Genomic DNA, 20665 nt, shown 5'->3' with positions numbered 1-20665 from the left:
ATATATATATATAGATATAGATATATATATGGAAAGGTGAAATCAGAGTCGACAGGTACCAACAGTCTCTATAGTGTTTTATAATTTCAGGGATTACACAGTCAATACTACTCTCACAGCTGCCAACAAAAGGGACTTAAATATGGTGTGTAATAACATGTTTTCCATACTGTATGTGTGGCAGCATTTCGCACACCATCGAGCATCTCCATGACAACTTCTCATAGTGCCATTTGCCACAGTAAACTGTTCAGAATAGTATGGAAGCTGTGCTTTAGATACAGTAGTATGCACTCAAAACACCAGTATATATAATATGAACTGAATTTATTCTGCAGCTAAAGCAAGCACCAAAAAGCCACATCTACTCTGTTGGCTTCAAATTAAACAATTCTTTCTGAAAGACTGAAACTGTCTCCTTTTTAATATGCAAGAAAGGCAATGGCACTTTTATTCACCATTGTTCTTTTGAACCTGCGACACAGTTTCCTTCAGCACAATAGAAATGCTTTATTTTTAAAATACCCTTGGAGGCAGTTGGAGGTGGAAATTGCCCGCAGGTGTGCGTGCATATAAAATGGTAATGGGGACAGACAGACACAAAGCGCTGTTTGGGTGCTGTGCTCATGAAAGGCCAATCCACTGATTGAGCTGTCACATTCACAGATGCCGTAATAAAACTAAGCAGGGCAATTACTGTAGATGGAGAACGGTAGGTAGCAGAAGAAGAGGGGGTGGAAGGGTGTATGTGTGTGCGTGTTTAGGGGGGGGGTTAACAATATGTCCTCCCCTTGAATACCCCAACGGGAGACAACAAAACAAAGCAAATGTATCCGTCTGTAATAATGCTGGGGGGGAAAGGGGGCTTAACTAATGTAACAATTCTCCAACAAGCACAGGAATATCAGAGAATGCTAATAAAGCTTTCACCTTATCTGTGCAACTTTTTCTTTTATGCTGATGTCTGTCTAGGCGCATTGTGCTCCTTTGAAGGAAATGAAGGCACACAACTTCAAACACAAACCATTTACCAAGAAATGTTCAGCAAAAAACTGATCAAACCCAAGACTTTAAATTAATAGGGGGGGTAAAGGGCAGCAAGTGTGCTAAGATGATAATCAGGCAACTCTCCACAGTACTAAACTACTGCATTGCCATCTAGTGTACACAAAGGGGAATTGCATATGCAGGCAGGATAATGTAAATACAGAATAAGTGTTACGTGCATTAAATGGAACTTCTGGAGCTGAAATAAAAGAAGATTTTATTTAACACATTTATATGAAACAACAACTTGAAAACTGATCTTTTATAGAGGTGTGGGAAATGTTAAAAATCTACAATGGGCCATATGCCTGTGCATACCTTCAAGTCATTAGGCAGAAAAGAAACCAAATAAAAAATTGTTAATTTTAGTCATTACAAAATTAAATCAACATTTAAACCTGATGAGTCAATTAATTCTATTAATGATGGTATATATGGTAGTAAAGAAAATATAGCCAATACCTTTTTAAATGAACTTTGAGTTGTATTCTTTAAGGTTTTAATACTGCAAACAAACTATAAATCTGGCATGGACAATGCTTGAATGGTAATTATGAACAAGTTTATTAGAAGATTTGTCTCATGAATAAGAAACAAAATGGCCTGTGGAGATGAGCTGAATTGCTTCTGTTCTTTATTGGGAAACGTTAAGAAATCCTTACACTGTCACTCATAATTTGCTCTATTGTTTCTGGGCAGCAGGGTGACCGGCTTTTTTAAGCTCTCTTATCTATAAAAGGCTGTCCGTGGGGTACGGGCTCAGAGTCCTTGGCCTCCGGCAAATATGAGCTCGAGGGCAGCCTGGATGTCACCATCTGTGGCCTGTAGCGCCCTCAGCATCAGCTCCTCATCCTGAATCCCCATATCTCTGAGCTGCTGCATCTGGGACTGCCAGCGGCCCTAGCAAAACAAAAACATGTTCAAGGCCTAATCTTTTATCCACACATAGCCCTGTCTAAACAAGCTTGCAGCTGCACTACATACCTAAGCCAATACCCATTGAGGAAAATGGCAGTTATATTATTATTTTCTCCATAAACTGAACACATGTGGGATTTATTCAGTTAGTTCACCTGCAGAGCAGACATGTTGGTGGCTTGCAGAGCTTGCTGTAGTGCTTGGCTGAAAAGATCGTTACTGACTGGTGTCCCTGCTGGCATGGGGGCTATGCCACTGGAGGGGTCCGACTTAATCAAAGACAGGATGAGAAATAAAAGCAAGCAATGAGTGTTAGGAATAATGCTTTTGTAATTTTTTTTAATGTGTAACATTATAATCTTAAGTAAATTTTGCATAAATGTACTATTTTAAAGATTTATGCATGTTTTTGAATATCTATCGCAAAATGGAAATAACCCTCACTTGGCTTGCCGTTGTCGGAGTGACAGCGCTGCTATCAGGAGTGCTAGCAAGGGCCAGTGCAGTTGCCAGCTCACTCTGTGTAATAGGTCTCGGTCCTGTTGCTCCACTATGGCTCAGGGACACTGGACGCATTCCTGCAGAGACTCCGCCTCTGTTAGAGGGGCCTGCTGGGCTACTCTGTCACACATATTTAGGCACACCAAGTGACGTTATGGCTATTAACAACATTAAACATCACACGGCATCAGTGTTTCTATACATGATCTTTGCAGTTTTGTATTGACTTACAGACTGGAATTCATCCTCATCATCTGACATGCCCTCAAACATGAAGCCTCCTGCCAAAAAACACAAAAAGCTTTGTCTGATTAATAACCTGGACATTCACTTAAAAGAAACACGCACAATATTATTAAAAAGAAGAAACAGCACAATGAATTTTAGATGATTTTGCAGTTGGAACTACTTTATCGATATGCTCCTCCTTCAGTTCAGTTATATTGCTTACCCGGCATATCACTGTATGAACTGGCTGATACATTGCGAGAAGAGCTGGCACTGGACTGAGCGGGCATACTGCCTGCCACAGAATGCAGGACCAGGATGATGGCATTGACAAGGGCCGGATGTGAACTGATTAACCTATGAGAGACAGACAACCACCCACCGCACTGTACATGAATATTATGCGTCATAACAGAGCTGAAATCAGAGGAAAGCCATACTCACCCATCCAACATGTTGGGGTCTGTAAACTGTACAAAGAGATCTTTATCCTGGAGCACTCCTGAGTGTGGATTTAAGGAAATTGTTACTATTTGCATGGTACAACAAAACCCGCTTAAAGATGTTCATAAAACTCAGAATGACCTTACCGAGAGCAACTGGATCTGACCTGAGTCCAGGTGTGGCTACAAGAATCTGATCCAGAGACTCTTTGTTTGTCAGCATTTTATAGACCTATGAGAGGGGAAAAGACAATAAATATAGTAGCAAAAGAAGAAGAAGTGGTGATGTAGCAGCAGTTACAGTAACAGCTGTGGTATTTACTAGTGTTTTCTTACGATAACATATGAAACTTCTGCCTCTCTGTTAGGGTTAGCTTTGTTTCTTTGATCGCAAACTCCTCGGAGACCATCAAGAGTTTAAGTAACCAAACTTGGCACAACGGTGCATCTTAGGACCCTCGAGTTTATAATCGATATCAGATATGATAAGATCATCCTGTCGCCTAGCAACCAATTAGCAAGCTAAAATGACTAATTTGTAGTATTATTCATGATAAATTATGATGTCATCAAGTGTCTTGGCAGCCACCAAGCAATGAGCTAAAATAACCTGTTTTTAGCCACATGAAAGCATCTTATTGTTTTATTTTCATGCCAGTAACATCTCATTTATAGCCTCAAAAGTTGAATTATACATGTCTAGCAACCAGTTAGCAATTGGCTAAAATTACCCATTTTTAGCATATAATAATACTACTACTACTACTAATAATAATAATAATAACAACAATAATAATAATGGATTGCATTTATATGGCGCTTTTCAAGGCACCCAAAGCGCTTTACAATTCCACTATTCATTCACTCTCAAATTCACACACTGGTGGAGGCAGACTGACAGAAGCGAGGCTGCCATATTGCACCATCGGCCCCTCTGGCCAACACCAGTAGGGTAGGGTAAAGTGTCTTGCCCAAGGACACAACAACCAGGACAGAGAGCCCGGGGATCGAACCGGCAACCTTCCGGTTATAGATGAGCTTGTTGGGAACAACATCTATTAAATCTACTGTAGATGTTATAGGTTAACATCTATTAACCTGATTTTTTTTTTTTCACTTTTCTCGTGGCAATGCAGTCTATCAGTATGCCAAAAAGTACAAACAGGCCAAGCAATACTGTAGCATGGGCAAGTACTAGTTGTTCAAATACATTATATAGAATGTAAATGACAAGTTGAGGATGATAGCAATGATGATAGGGGGCCATAACACAGCACCCAAAGCATGTGAACTAACAAGTAAATGGTAAATGGCCTGTATTTGTATAGTGCTTTTCTAGTCCCTAAGGACCCCAAAGCGCTTCACACTACATTCAGTCATTCACCCATTCACACACACATTCACACACAAGTACGTCTGATTATATACATCTACAGGACCTACTGTATCATCTGACCTGACTTTTATGAGCTACACTATATGGACCAAAGAACTGGGGCACACACTTCATAACTCTTTACTCCCTGAAAGGACTGAAAGGATATCACTAAAGCACTTCTGGATGGATGCAAACTGCATTTCGTTGCCCTGTACCTGTGCATGTGCAATGACAATAAAGTTGAATTCTATTCTATTCTATTCTATTCTAAAGGTTACTAGAAGTAACGGTTGAACTTGTTTTTCTGAAGTGAATGGCTTCTGCCATATGTCAGGCCTGCTTAAAGAACAAGATTACTGGGTTTGGTCTCTGCCTGTGCAGCTTGGAAAAAGCCAGAAACAATTCCAATAGATGTTAAACAACATCTCTTTAACAAAAAAAAAACAAAAAAAAGATTTATTCTGGGGTGTCAGAAAACTCATTAAGGGTACGGGGAGGTCTTCAAATGCTGTCTTTATAGAGGAAAGATTTAATAATTGAATAAGGTGCCCCTGGAGCTCCAGTGGACCAAGGCCAAGCAGCTCTTGTAATGCATATGTGGCACACTTGTTTTGTTCACTATCAATAGCAGTGACTTATTTATACCAGTTTATGTAGAATCCACCTAGTCCAATCTTTTTTTTAAGCCAACATGCTGTAATGTTGCTGAGATTGAATGCTGCAAAGGCTGCAACAGTTAAACTCATTTATGTCTAAAGCAGCTCCTAGTGGCCTGGGGTCTGTTTATCCATAGCTCCGACATGCAACTAGGGTGATGCAATCAGAGGTAAACACCACTGAACAAAGATGTGACATCATCCAAAGGACAGTGGAGAAGATTCCAGCATGGTCAAGGACAAACGCTTATTTGTTTACTTATTTATGTATTTATTTTAGTTTAAGGCATGACAAAAATAAAATTTAGCGCCTGTGTCAAATAACTTTATGCAAGCTGTGAAGCCACATGGCCTAAAAAAAATAAAAAATAAAAATAAAGAGCTAAGCCAATGAATTATGAATGATTTTTGTTTTTCCATTCTTACAGCTGATTCATGTTTTCACTTCATAACTATTCCCTTAACTCAACACAAAACAACATTTCTTTTCTGGAACTACACTTCTGTCTGTTCAAGGCATGTAATCACTGTAAAAATAATAATAATAATTTAAAAAAAGCACAAGAAGCAGCTGTGAAACCACCACAAAATATTTCCAGCTGAGTGGTTCATATTTAGGGCCAACTGTTTTAAGCATACTTGTCATTAATGGAAGAGTACAATGTCTTTCAAAAACACAAAATGTCAACACTTGTGTACTTTTCTCTGAAAGATGAACTACCTTGTCTAATGGCAGGGCTCTGGAAAGTAAAGAAGCTAATGATAGAAAGTAAAGAAGCTAATGATAGCTTCAGGACAAGACATGAGACTCAAAGTGACCTTCAGTGGTCCCATTCTACTGCATGTGTCAGTTGCAGGTGCTGAAATGAGTTTCTCATTCTGGTACTTTACTTCAAATAGAGTTAACACATCATGGGCTAACACTGGAAAACCAATGTTAATTTATAAAGTCATTAACTAATCTAATATACTGTGCATAACAGCATTCACGCCTTGCTGAAACAGCAGCTTGTTTACACATTTGCCTAACAAGCAAAAGATCTCTGATTCTTCTTTTCCTCAAACAAAATTTAGATATTAGCCAAAATGGTTTTTGTGGAGAGAGAGAAATCTCATAAGAAGTGAATGAAGGATCAAGTTCTTTTTAACACTCACTAAAAATTAGCTGAAATCCTAAGCAGCTCAGTTACCGTCAGTGTGTTTCCTCTCCTCTACTCACCGAGTCCCTGTAGGCCGAGCTGAGAGAATGAAGAGCAGCATGAAACACCCTGAACTCCCTTGCTGCAGTTACCCTGTTTACTGGCTCTGGAAAATACAAACACACATTCAGATTCACACGTTCAATGTCATTTACAGCTTAAACACAGTTTTAAGCTTAAATGATGCATACACACAGACCTGGACTACTCTCTGGCTCTGGCCACGTCTTTTTGAGGATGTGTAAGGTGGATCCTGGTTGAATCCCACAGGCATCCAGTGTAAGGTCATCTTTAAGTTTGCGTCCACAGTGGACCAACTCTGGTAAACACACAGAAGAGTGGTGAGATTTTCACATAGAGACATGCACAGATTTCACTGACAGCTAAAGGATGATGGTGACGTACCTATTAGTTCAGGGTCTGGGATGGAGTCTGGGAACTGAGCTGCAACAAGCTGTTTCAGGGTGGCGACCCTGTATCCTCCAGGTGGAACATCACCTGGCATCATCTCCGGGAAGTGGAAGGTAGATTTGGGCTGATCAACCAGCTTCAAAGACAGATTCCATTCTGACGAGGCCATCTCTTCCTGTTTAATAACCCTACACACCTGCAATTAGTCCACAGAACACAAGCTTAATACAGTGGGGTAGACCACAACATATACACTGTTAGCTAACAGTATAATATCACACTTCACTCTGCTTCAGTGTGAAGATAAGGCAGGTCTTTTTGACACAAAATAAACCTCAGACCCATGATCCACAGGAGGAACTCACGACAAAATGCGCTATTACCTGACGATTACCTTTTCTACGAGGTTGTAATGAATCACGTTACCACTCGACCCGGTTAGCTGCCTAGCGTTTGCTCACGAAGCATGCCGATTTTCTAAATTAAACTTTTCATGCCGTTTAGTTTGGGTGATTTAAAATTTTTTTTTTAAATAACTGAGTCTTACAGAACTAAGAATAAAACTAAAACTCTATACGAATAACTGCACACTCACCCTTTTGTTGTTGACACTGAATTCACTTCCTGGTTTTAGTCACGTGTCTAGGTTGCGTTTACGTCCACTGTCCAAACGAAGGAGTTTTCACTTTTCTGTGATATTCATAGATAGATATATTTTCGAAGATTTGTGATGACTCTTTAATACACACACACACTCAAATGAAAAATAAATGCTAATCCAACTTAGCTCTCGGTCAGACTGTTACATCAGTATCTCTATCCCACGGCATCTGTGGGAATACCACATAGAATGACTTTCATATCCTACCTGTCCAAGATGGAATCAGTCCAAAATTCCCCAGCCCTCAACTGATAAACCTTTTGTAAACCACTTTTTTCAAACTACCTTGATCGCTGTAGTAGGGATTCACTTAATACCAAAATGGGCTTTCATGCTCTGAAATCAGTATTCACAGAATGGGCATCAGTTTACTGATATGGCGATTACTAATGACAGAGATTATTAAGGACTTTGTGTTAACAGCTGTGGATAGATTATATTTTATATTATATTTTCTTTGTTTTCTGATGATGCTGACTTAACTATATTGGACTGACTGTCCAATAAAGTGCATGCAGTATATACTGCACTGAATGGTTAATTAGTCCACTTTTACATGCAGTATTGAAAGAAGGTTTTACACAGAAACATGTAAAACTCTGAATATTGTTTCCAGGTGTGAGGAAAGTGTTTTGAGAGCCTTGCTGAGGGAACTGGTAGTGTTACCAATTGGAATAAACAAACATGCAAATATTCTAATATAAGGAATCATTAATATGTAAATTCATCGGTCACTATCTATGTCTGTTGCATAAAGCAGATTAATAATGACATTCTTCCATATCACAAAATCAACATCAACAAAGCAAATAAAACAACATCTCACAAAACAGGGATGGGCTATGGGCTATTATCACAAAGGTAAACAATACTATGAATAATAGATTATATTAAATGAGCCAATTATTTTCTAGAAATCTTGATTTGATTGGTTAACATGTGCTACAACATTTAAAAGACTAGTCTGAATTACCAATAAACCGCTAGACAAGTGTAAGTGGCCACTTTGAATGAGCAATAAGTGCCCTTGGGTAGCTAATCAATTACTTTAGATGAGCAATTAACGAGTAAACATTTGTGAAAAACATAATTGACAGGAAATATGTCAGCCTGTTTCTCTGTAGCTGTACCTATCCATTACTAATCTGTCACTGAAGGAAAAGGAAGGGGGAAAGAAAATTTTTAACATGCTTTTTAAAGTTCATAAAATCAGGATTGTATTATAATGCAAATCAAATTTCGGGGAATAACTGGGGGAAAAAAAGTCCTACTGCTGCTAATACCATTAAATTATACACTTCTGTAATCGCCTTGTTATCACCAGTTCTGCAATCATTGATAGACTTTATCAAAAAATTATACCCTTTATACAAAAAAACAACCTTTATGTATTATCCCTTGCATTGCTTGTATTTGCTGCTAATATCCTACCAAATGACAATGTGCACAACTATCGACACATTCTCAGCTTTCTTTCACTCCAGTTTCCCTCATTGTTTAGCAGCTCTTAGGTGTCTGTGTGCGTCTGGCCTCTGTAGAAGTTTCTTTCTGTCTTATTTTGCTTGTTGTTTCTAGAGTTTTGTGTTTAGGTTTGCTTACACTCCTGTCTCATTGTCTTTATTTTTTATCATCTGTGTGCTTACTCTGCTTTGTCCACTTCTCTTGGTTCTTATGTATATTAAAGTCTACTGTCTTCTCCTCAGCCTTTATCACCATGCACGTTTATCCTTCTAGTGTGTTTCCCACTCTTATTCTTGCATGTTTGTGGACTTTTTTCATTTCTGAATTGGATCGAAGCAACAAACAAAACATTACCTTTAGTAGTGAATGAGATCCATTCGCTACTAAAGGTGTGTTTTGTGTGTGTTTACTTTGCCTGCCTTCTCAGTCTGCATCTAGGCCCCAATTTCAAGCTTTTTGACAAATAATTTTGTTTTCTCCTGAAGGGTATACTATAAATGTATTTCAACACAACCAAGCTTTCTTTGCCGTAGCTGGCTCGACAAAATTCAAAACCCAGCTGGATATGATGGGTATCATGACAGCGGTTATCAACTTTCTCAGTTAAGCTAGGCTTTTTGCTTCAGGCTCTGTGCTTGCTCACAAGAAAAAGTGCATTTCATGGGTTGCATAACTCTTCTTTCACACAAAATGATCCTTATGAGCGCTGACTGCTCCAATAAGAGACATTAGCAGATGATGATGATAAAATTGTGATGAAAAATCAATAAAGAACATCTAAAATATAACAGTAAAATGCAATCATGTTGCAAATGAGACAAAAGATTAATACTGTATAAAATAGTTTATCTTGGGCTTTAACAATTTAACAATTTACATGAAGAGTGGTAAACATTTAATTCCAGTATATATATATATATATATATATGTATAATTATCACTGAGCGCACTCTAAATACCACTATATTTTTTTCTTTTTTTTTTACATCTGCACATTAGAGCTCTGAAATGTCAAACTTTAATCAATTTAAAGATACATTTTTACCATCCCATAGCCCATAACTTTAGTTTGTCAGCAGATCAAAGTGAAATTAATTTGCCAAGCCATTAATATCACTTTGTAGCACACCCCTCTGTTATTGTGTTGTTTTGTTCTGAATGTTGTGTTTTATGAAATACAGCAATGCTGTATGTGGAAAGAAAAGTCGATGACTGCATGTGGGGGAAAAAAGTGTGCCAAATAATGCTTAATTTATGGCACCATGATTGTGTCCATTTCCATATGTATTTGGCTATGGAGAAGGGTTTTCAATCAACCTAAAAGTGCTCCAGTGCAGTCCTCCACAATCTCAACTGCAGATTGCTGGATGTGGGTAGTGCTGTGTATTGGTCGAATGCTGACCAGAACAGGGAAAAGAAAAAGAAGAAAACAGCAGAATCCACCAAGAATGGAAGAAGCACAAAAAACCCATCAAAGATATTACAAATAATTGAACATTGTATGAATATTGCAGACAGTGGCTGCAGTGGACAGTTTCCATTATTTTTATTTCGTTTTTGTCTCTGTGGCTGGCTGATGGACCAAGAACAGCACAAGCAAGAGTATCATACTTTTGACACAACCCCTATCTGACAACAGACACTGTTTGTAGCTCTTCACAGACTGCCACAGATGTCCAGTGCACTAGCACTGCTGAACCATAACTTCCTGTTTAGGCGGCACATGGATGGTGCCGGTGTGTGGGGGGCTTTTTTCAGTGGCGTTGTTTTGAAATTGCAACCAAATTGCAAGCATCCAAAAACGATTTACAATAATTTGTGTTATCCCCGGGTGAAAACAAAAATTTGCCAAGCACAATACAATTCATTCTTTCGTTATTTGTGTGTGTGTTTTTATTTTATTTATTTATTAACCTATTAATTAAAAAAAATGTAAATTTTACCACCTTAGGGCCACCATACCTTTTAGGACATACGATCTGCACACACTTGGACTTGGAAGTACTCAGTCAAACCATGTATTTATCCTGAAATACTGTAACGTGGCAAGAAAAGTCGATGAGTTCACGGAAAAAAGGTACGACACTAAATGGTTAACTGGGGGATGGGGGTCAGCATGACATCACTGCTGGACGAAGCAGCAAGGAGTGGTTTCTGTGAAGAGCTCCCCGTCCCAAATCAATGGAACATACCCAAACACTCAGGAAAAACGCCCTCTAGTTTTATCCAGCGTCAAAACAAAGTGTTATAGCCGTGCTTTGCTCTAAGAGGAATGAACTGCTCTGGAAAATCACACCGCCAGCGCTGAACAGAGAAAAGAGTCGCCTCCGCTGGAGGGTTGGTGGTTTTCAAGTTTCTCCCTCTTGTCATGGTAAGCATTTATACATATAGTGTTTGGGGGCAAAAGCACCAGCTAACCGGCATGTTTTGTTTGTATCATAGTGAAAAAGCTAACGGGAAACTTAGGTTATTTTAAAAGACGAGCAACAGCTGGGGAGAAGGGAAACTCCACGAAGTCGGACCAGGGAGGCGCTATGGCTGACTTAAACAGGCTTAGTCTGCTCTGTTCACCGGGTCTAGAGACACGTCTGGTACAGATGTTTGTAGCTTACCTTTTAAACAAGTCGTGGGCCTACTAAGCTAGACCGTATACTCTATCAAAAATGGAGCTAAAAAGCTCATATTTATGAATTAAACGGACTGCGCCCTCGTTTGATAGAAAGTGAGCATTGCATTTAACGGTAGTTCCAAATAAAGTAACATTCATAAAGAAGCTGCTTACTACTGCAATATCTTCCTCCAGTTTTCTCATATTTTCTTTCATTGTGTTTTTGATTGAGCTGTGGCGATGGAGGCCCGTGTTATATTACCGTTACTAGATTCAAACAAACTACATGTGGGTAGTACCAGACAAACCTAAACACAAAACTCTAGAACAAACAAACTACCCTGGTAGTACTAAAAAGTCCTACCAGACTGATAATAAAAAATAAAAAAAATCACACAAACAAGCTATGCAGGCTAAAGGTTTGAATATTAAGAACACATATACTTTATTTACTTTGAATACAGTTTAACACCCCTGTTATAAATTTAAATAAAGGCTAAAGGTTTTTTGTGTGAGGTCTCTTTACACTCAAATATTTCCTCCATTAACTGTTATAACTGTTAACTGCTGTTTCAGCCGCTGTTCTGCTTCAGTACAGATCTCTTATGTGATTTTTATGAGACTTGTATGTGTTTACTTTTGTAAACTAGAACCAAATCAGACAAATCAAATCTCAATATGCGGGGGATAAAAATGCTTGCACGCATAAAGTGGCAAACCAGGTTATCCTAGATTACATTGGTCACCAATCTGTACTCTAAGACAGATTGGGGCTTCATATTTCTACCATAGAAAGACAAGGCTTTCTCCTAATCTTTGCTTCTTAATGCAAAACTTGAAGGATAAGTTTTTCTCTAGAGTGAACTTCTTGGATGTCACAGCAGGATGACAGTCAGGAAAGTGAGGTTGCAAGTCGGCATATTTGCTCTTTAAAGAAAACAAGCTTAGAAGGTTGGAAGCCACAGGAATGGTACAAAGAGGATGTTGCCTGCCGTCATCCTGCAGTTGTCACTTGATTGTGCAGCTGCGCTTAGCAGGCAGGTAGATCTACCCGTGGGAAGCAGGAGGATGTAGAATTTATCATTCAGGATATTTCTCTCTGAAAACTGATCACTGAAAAAAAAGCAAAGAGCTGGCTAGGGGATGAGCTTATTTAGTCTTTTTTACAGGTGCGCTACCTTCTTTTAGTTCTTGTTTTGCTTCCCCATGCCAATCCACATGCAGCATATATCAAGAATGCCATAAGATAAAAGTTACTCTAAACTTTGCAGATTACCAAGAGCCAAATATCGATTCATACAGATGTATACCCCTGCCTCATAGCCGTCACTAAATTACATGTTGAACACTACTATGAGACTCAAGGTGGCGCTGTAGTGAAAACTAAATTCGGCATTCAGTAGTAAAAGTCAAACTTTTATACAGCTCCTTAGCCATAAGCCCTTTTTTAAAGTTTAAGATATGCTTTTCAGTTTGATGAGCGAATTATATGTTATATTATACTTTTATTAGGTAATGCTGTAAATGATTTGACTAAAGGAATCCAGTCATTCCTAAGAGGACTCAGGTAAAATCTAGCTACTGCCTCTATATAAATTTCAGGGGCTCTGTTTTTGTCTTTAAGGTTAAAAAAATGTCAGTATTGTGAGTGAGGTGAATGATGGTCCAGATGATTTGAGGAGCTTGGTAACGATGCTTTATGCCAATCAGACATTTCAGTCAGAAAGGTGAGTCAAGATTTAATATCTTGGATTCAAGAGTGTAGTAGTAAAGAAAGAGGACCACTATAACTGAGATTACTTGAAAGAATAGAGTGATGGTACATTGAGCAGGGCAAAATTGTTCATCTTAATGTTCTGTGACATCTCAAGAATCATTTCCCTTTCCCCTGACCTCAATAAGCACTTTAATAGTCCTTAACATATAGTGTCAAAATGATATAAAAGGGCAATTATGACTCAAAAGCTTACAACTAATCACTAAGAGAAATTTGAGCTTTTTTTTTGCTGTCAAGCAAGCTTTTGAACCCCTTTCTTTTTTTCATTTATATGGTCTTATGACAGTGCTGTCAATTAACTATTATAATACCATGAAAATAATTTAAATGTCAAAACCTGAATAAAAAGCTGGCAGTACTTTTTATATATTGATGTAAGATGGTAATGGATAATATTCAACTGCAACTTCCTACAGTTAAGCTTTATTCTATTCTTATATAAAGTTTGTGACATGCAAGTTTAGTTAACGAAATCTTAAATTGAAAAAGGAAAGAAACAAAAGCTGGTAAGGGGTCAGCAATGTGACTCATTCAGTAAAATCTGTTTGATGGCTTCCTGATGTCTGGGCTGCACAGACTGAGTCAGACTGTGGTTTGGTGTGTTGGCAGACTACAGTTCATGCTACCATTAGGAATATATTTAGGTAAAGCTGGAAAAATGCTGGCTACAATACACATCTGCTCTTTTATTCAATGAATATTTGTTCTCATTGTTGCGTCTCGCTGCTGTGAAGAATTCAGTGTCTCTAAGGTTAGAAAAATTCACATTGTGATACAGAAAGTCTGGAGTGGAGAGCAGAGCTGTTGTGGAAAATGCGATGAAACGGCACTCCGGCCCACATCCTCTCTGCTGAAGCCATAAATGGAAACTCATGGAAAAAGCTTTGGCTAAACCATGAGGTGGAGCTACATGATGAAATGATTCATAGCACTAAAACAAAACATTTGATCCATCAGCTGTTTTCCCATTTTGAGATGTGTTTGCACATGCAAAACATAACGCAAAATTTCCAGAACTTGTAGATTTGTATGATCCACCAGAAACTTTTATCACTTGTGGTGAGTGGTAGGGCGTTGCCCAGCTTACAGTCATACCTGGATTTTCAGGGTTTTCATCAAAGCAGTGAATCACACTCAGTGATTGCTATAAATCCTGGATAATCCTCATTCATGTGGTATAAAAGAAAAAAACAAAGCCCTGAGCTAATTTTCTGTGTTTTCAAAGAAGTTGCATCGAGGTAGGACTACCCGGATGTGGCAAAAGCAGTGATTATATTGGTCAGTAATTATCTAGATTATTTAAATACACCAACGTTAACTTTAAAGGGTGTCTTTTTACAAGTGATTTATTCGATCTTTAAAAACTTTGGAGTGAACTTTTAATGAAAAAAGCGAGGGATACTGCGGGAAACAGAGTCATTTGGCCCCTGCCAGCCCACAGTCTCTACTGGGATGTCAGCGGGTGCAGAAAGGGGCAACAAAAGGCAGATTCGCATTGCTCAGGAGAGCAACACGATAGCCAGAGAGAAAGAGATGGAGAGCTGAGGTCAACAACTGATGCTGTGGTCGTACGCCTCCAAAACCAGACCAAATGAGAGACCATGGGAGACGAAAGCAGCTGCAGGCAACCGTTAAGGATCCTTCCACAGTTTCACCTACAGAAGCCTTTTATGACTTTTGCTCCTTCTACCTAGATGTTTTTAACTTGAAGCAATGGGAGTTATCTACAGAATGTACAGTTGTGGTTAGAAGTTTACGTATGCTTATCATGGGCATACATTTTCTTAAGTAATTAAAGATGCATGCTGTGCAATCATTTCACTCTGGAAAAAGAATTGGTTCAACAAAATCATTAAAAGCCCCAAATAACCCTTATATTCATGCCCATGATAAGCACATGTCAACTTCTGACCATAAACATATATGAAAAGTTCAGTTTTCCTTGTCCAATTAAGTTATATATTTTAAATAATTGACTGTTTTTTGTTATTAACATTGTTAACAATGTGAGAATTACTCACGCATGTAGTATTATAATCCACAAAATACCAGTTTCCTTTCTGCTTTAATAGCCAAAATATTGTTCATCAATATTGTTTATCTCAAGAAAGCATTACCTAGAGATTGTGTGTACAATAGTTGCAAAATGTAACAAAAAATGTAACAAAGTGGTGCTTTCTAACTTGTGTGTTTTTTACACTGTTTTACACCACTAGTTCATATTCTGTGGTTGTATCACAGTGACTTTCTTTCTTTGGGGAAAAAACAATAGTCTTCAGTTTTATCCAAGATGCAAAATCAGGGTTTTGTCTCAGCAAATACAGATACAAATAATGACCTTTACCAATCTAGCTGAGATAAGTATCTTATAAATATTTCATGCATGGGAGAGTGGAGGTAGACAAGGAGGAGATAGTTTTGTCTGGCTGTACTTAGTCCTCACAAAGTGTTTCCCTCTGGGGAGTGGAGAGAATGATTTGGCTGCTTCCTGTCAACTTTGAAAGTCCCCATTTGTCATCACAGCTTTACTCGCTCTGAAAAGAAAGAAGCTTTCAGCAGGCCAGAGAAAGGACTGTCTTAGTCACCTTCATGTGTAACTTGGTTTGTCAGTAAAGTTTGTAAATGACAAAATTAATTTGAGATTTTCATATAGCACATATTGTCTTCTCATCTCAAATTCTCTCCACTTGGGAGAACAAGCTAAAGAACGCCAAGACACATTAGTATAAGGCAACCCGTCTGGTTTCAGTAATCCTCCAATCAGCTCATCACCTTATGTTGCTATACTATTGTGTCCTTGTTATAAAAATCTCGGGGCTCCTCATATGTCTGTGTTTTTTCCTCCGCAGCGCTGTGTCTGAAGAAGTTGACCTGCACTTTGAATCCATCCTGAAAGACCATGCTGTCCCTCCTGCTGTCCGCAGTGCTGGCTGTCCAAGCGATGGGTGGGTGTTGCTGCTCCCTCTGCCCTGCTATTAGATTCGAGTGGCTGCGGTGGGAAATGTCATCGCTTGTTAAACAATACACCCTGCAGGGCCTATTAGTCTTTTGCCTTCAAAAGCTTCACTGGGAAAAAACAACCGTTCAAATGAGGCTACTCCCAAAAAATAATGTGCCAATAGTTTAAAAGTTATAAACTGTCCCTGTTTAAACCCACATCAACTGAAATGAGTTGTCAGAGAGCAAATTCCTATTTAAACAGATGTCTGGCTAAAGGAGAAAAGGGATATTTTTCAAAGTAATTCTTTTGAGTTTAGTTTTAAAGGGTTACAACTTCATCATATGAGGGTGTTTTGTATTTTCTTTATAATTCAGCTTGTAAAAGAGAACAGCTTTGACCTTTTCCAAGCATGTGAGGAGTGGCGAGAGCTCTGGGCATAGGTAAGGTGCGCTGTGAAAAATGCTAGAAGTTGAGTTTTCCTGCCTTGACTCAAGAAGGGTGATGAGGAAGTCATCGTATTATATTTATAACACCGGGAAGCAGGGTGCTGGTGGTTGATGTTGCAACTGAGGATGCATGACTCGCATACTCAAAAGTTTCACTTCAGTAGAAATGACGCTCAAAGAAAACTTGTCATCATAAAAAAGAAACAAATAGCCTGGGCTGACGTGATGGCATCTCATGACAGTAAATAAAAGAAGGGAATGGCATATGCCGAAAGAAGTATCAACAGTGCATATATTTCAACATCAGCCCTTTCTCAGTTGGTGTGTGGCTGATGCCATGTAAATTTAAATCTCATATTGAGTACCATTCTTCTATATTAATATATAGCCTGAAGAAGAAGGACAAAATCAGTTCGCAAATCCTCAAAGTTCACAAAGAACTTTTATCGTCCAAAACGCCATCATTTAAAGAGCTTTTTTTGCCTTTTCTGCTCTCCGGTTGAGCTGACACAACCTCCTATCGGCCATCAGTGGCACATTACAATTTTGACTCAGTGGACCTAAGTGTCTTCAGTGGTTCATTAGGGACCCATTCTCTCCCAGCACAAATGGGCCTGCGGCCTGCTCATTACTGGCTGTGTAGCATCCACTGCCTAACTCGCTTCCCTCAGTGGGAGGGAAGAGGAGGAGGTGTCAGGGACTGATGGAGCTCTTTAACTCACGGGTAATGGGCTATATTGTAGCTCACACAATGATTCACTTTCTGCTAACTGGAGCACTAAGTGAATTAGTTGGAGTCTAGTTTGATACTACAGTCTGTCTATGTAACACCGTATCATATTACAAAAGTCTCATATTTTGTGGACATTATTTAAACTATTATTATCACCACTTCCTGTAGCTTTAGAGAGCTTCTGCTGGCACACACAGAAACCTACAGACTTGTGCATTTAACTGAGCATCTATTTATATGTGTGGACGGCTGTGCTGATATGATCCAGGGTCTCCGAGGTCTCTAACTCCCTCGCTGGGATTACTTGCTGTAATCTTTGTTGTACTCAACCATGTCATTTCTTGATAATTCCTGCAAGTTCCCATATCAGCAGACGTGATTTTACTTTGTGGGCTTTGCCAAAACACTTTGTGAGAATGGTATGTTTTGGGGTAAAAAAAAAGAAAAAGAAATAAGGCATATGACAGCACTGTCATCCCAGCATAGTAACATTGTCTCTGTAGCTCCCAGCTGTATCCTGACTCAGGAGTCAGATGATGGATTATTCTCAGTAAAATCTCTCCCTGATGTTACTCATACAGCACTGCACAGCTGTTGCCTCCAGAGCTAGGATGAGCCTTGTCTGTAGGTGGATGTTGTTTTTCTCTATTTAGGAAGCAGGAGAGAGAAAAGATTGCCACCCTGCTCACAATTGGCTTTGACCCCTGACCTTAAGTGTTACTTAATTTTTTTTAACACACTCATTATAACGTGTTGTGGTTACAGGTGTCTGCAAAATGCAAAATAAATTGCAGATCTGTGTACAGTAATGCCTGAGCCACAACAGTTAGCTGAGTACAGTAACAGTCTTGGCTTGCAGCACACAGCAGTGTCAGCCTGTTGCAGAGCTAACAGGGGGCTGTCTAGCTAATTGCTTGTTGTTGTCATACTCTGTGTTCAGTTAGCACAGTCACTAGGCTGCCAGAGCTCGCTGTGGGCAGCTCTTAGAAACCAAACAATGAAAGAGAATCGCATCCATGCAAATGTAGAATTGAAAACCAGACACGATTTTTACTCTCAGTGATGGCAACTGTAAGGTAATTCAAATTAACTAGCATAATTGGATAGATTGCATCTAGTAAAGTAGTCGCCAGGCACAGATTATGGCAGGGCCCCAGAGCGTGAAAATAGCCCGCTCATGCCTTCATCTCTAGTGTACTTTTTAAAGGTCTGCTAACTATGAATACCCTCTTCCTTCCCTCCTTTTCTCTTCACAGCAATTGATTCTGCAGAGAGGGGACACTTTAGCCTGTGCACAAATTCAATTTAGGGTTATTACCCTGTATCAGTGATGTTTTTGCTAATTTGATTGTGTCCAGTAAAGTATCCTTTTAAAAACAATCGAGGACAGGCTCAACAAAGATTGGTTTCGCTGCAGTGCATACATAATGACGAGTCTCTGTTGGCTTGCCTCTGTCTCACTGTTTCCCAGCTCTTCTTTTCTTACAGTGCACTTATTGAAATAGAGTGCATTACCCAACAAGCACCTCATGATTATTTCAACAAGTCTTAAAAATGCTGGCTTGTGGATCGTTAAAAAATTGATACAGGTAATATGCCGAGATTGCAGTTCTGGAGGGGAAGAGAGGCCTGAAGCCATATGTGGGCCTGCTGTGTGTCTAGTAGGCTTTGATGAATGTGTTGAACGGATGCTGATCTGTGCTTGGGAAGTGTCACAGCTACTACTGGCTTGCTGCGAAAGCATCCCAGCAGCTGACAGAGGGAGACCCCTGCTTGCCTGGTGTTGCGTCTGACACACGGCGGTGGTGACGTCGGGTGCTGTGGGGATAAAACTCTGCCTCTGTCTTTTGTCGTGATGTGTGGGGTTGTTTCATGTTCAACTCCAACAACAAACACCCATTAAACTGAATTTGCATGCGTGATCTGCATTGTTTAGTTACATTTTTTGGTCTGAAAAAACCCCAACCACAATTGTGAGATATGTACAAGAAACTTCTTCAGTACCCCTTCTTTGGTAGATGTTGCACATTACTACAGCAAAATCTACTTCATAGTACATTTTGAGGTCTCATTGCAATTATTTTGTTGTAGGAGCCAATTTTGAGTTTCAGTTTCTTGCCTAACTGCGTGACATTTGAATCCCTTTCAGATACCTCGTAGTGACAAATATTTGAAATTATAGCCTTCCCCTACTTTGGATTAATTTTCAGCTTCTTCAGCCACTGTTGGCGTTACTAAAACATTTGAAGAGTATGAGAAATTATCAGCTCTAGATTCATCATCAAATAACAGTTCTTACTAACAATTTGTGACCTAGTGGAGCATTAACAAGTAAATGAATTCGTTTTTCACCTTTTGTAATTGGAAACAAACTGCAGCACTTATTTTTGTTAGGCTTTAAATATTAGAAATCATGTTCACTTTACTAATATCTGACCCCATGACCCTACTGCTACCTTCAGGCGCTCTCATGTACACCATCTCTTCACTAGTTTTTCTGTCTCCTGTTCATCAAAGGCTCTCTGTCCCTCCAGCTTGTAAGCCAGAGGCTTGCCTTTATCTGCCCACTGTTCTTTAGCCAACACCATCTGACTGCCGAAATCCGTTAACGAGTTATTGACGGGATATGAGATGACATACTTCTATGAAGAAAGAAAGGCAGAAAAAACACAGGTAGAGAACAAGTAAGAGATGAATGAGAAAAAGGAAAATAGAGCAATGATAATTCCTGTTGTGATTTATGATATTTTTTGAGAATAAGCTCTCGGTCCTCAGTGATTCCTATCCATATCATACTTACTATGCACATGCTCCCATCACTCAGTTAATGTTTTCCAAATGCATTTTTTTTTTCAAATAGGAGTGTTATGGACATGCACATCTGCTCTGACACCATGAAATCAAAAGCTAGTGTTCCCCTCAGACTTATACAGGGATTGGTAATATCATAAGAGTAATCGGTATGAAAGGGCTTGCAGATCCTTTGAGCAAAATCCTTTGATGTTCAGGTAGAGCGTAATGTGTAGAATAGAAATGTGCTGAGCTACAGTTACATTCCTCAACAGAGGGGGGCACTGTTGTAAAAGCATTTTTCTCCTGCGTCTCTCCCTGCCCAACCAAAACCCACTGTCGGTGCAGTCTGTTAGTATTGCACCTTACGTACCGGTTTGCTTTGCTGTGTCAATATTGCCCCAGCAATTTCCCCTCCAGTGCTTGTGCTTGATGTTCCTTATGTATTAAATCATATTAGCACTTGT

At 39.2% G+C, this 20665-nt stretch overlaps 2 protein-coding genes across 4 annotated transcripts in view; one reads left to right on the top strand and one right to left on the bottom strand.

The window, feature by feature from the left end:
- Nucleotides 1-1247: 1247 nt before the first annotated feature.
- LOC102214286 (ubiquitin-like protein 7) lies at nucleotides 1248-7434 on the bottom strand. Of its 3 annotated transcripts, none has more exons than XM_005748906.1 (11): nucleotides 7377-7434; nucleotides 6776-6977; nucleotides 6570-6689; nucleotides 6391-6476; nucleotides 3285-3369; nucleotides 3139-3196; nucleotides 2918-3051; nucleotides 2698-2747; nucleotides 2410-2586; nucleotides 2121-2234; nucleotides 1248-1947 (listed from the first exon to the last, which is right to left on the bottom strand). In XM_005748906.1, the coding sequence occupies exons 2-11, from the start codon at nucleotides 6948-6950 to the stop codon at nucleotides 1807-1809; spliced, it is 1140 nt and encodes a 379-aa protein (XP_005748963.1). In that variant the 5' UTR covers nucleotides 6951-6977; nucleotides 7377-7434; the 3' UTR covers nucleotides 1248-1806. The 3 variants fall into 3 exon arrangements, with proteins under 3 accessions (XP_005748963.1, XP_005748964.1, XP_005748965.1); XM_005748907.1 differs by lacking the exon at nucleotides 7377-7434 and adding an exon at nucleotides 7165-7335; XM_005748908.1 differs by lacking the exon at nucleotides 7377-7434 and adding an exon at nucleotides 7176-7335.
- A 3584-nt stretch (nucleotides 7435-11018) lies between these two features.
- cd276 (CD276 molecule) overlaps nucleotides 11019-20665 on the top strand; it is a 72463-nt gene continuing 62816 nt past the window's right edge. The window contains exons 1-2 of the mRNA XM_005748905.1: nucleotides 11019-11274; nucleotides 16138-16233. Of these exons, the coding sequence (XP_005748962.1) occupies nucleotides 16188-16233 (46 nt within the window). The 5' untranslated portion in view covers nucleotides 11019-11274; nucleotides 16138-16187. The remainder of the gene's footprint in view (nucleotides 11275-16137; nucleotides 16234-20665) is intronic.

This window comes from Pundamilia nyererei, unplaced genomic scaffold (assembly GCF_000239375.1).
Source record: "Pundamilia nyererei isolate P.nyererei 1_Seehausen unplaced genomic scaffold, PunNye1.0 scaffold00233, whole genome shotgun sequence".
In the NCBI taxonomy this organism is placed as follows: Eukaryota; Metazoa; Chordata; class Actinopteri; order Cichliformes; family Cichlidae; genus Pundamilia; species Pundamilia nyererei.
Note: the sequence above shows the minus strand (reverse complement) of the source record. Positions and strands in the feature narration are given on the sequence as shown.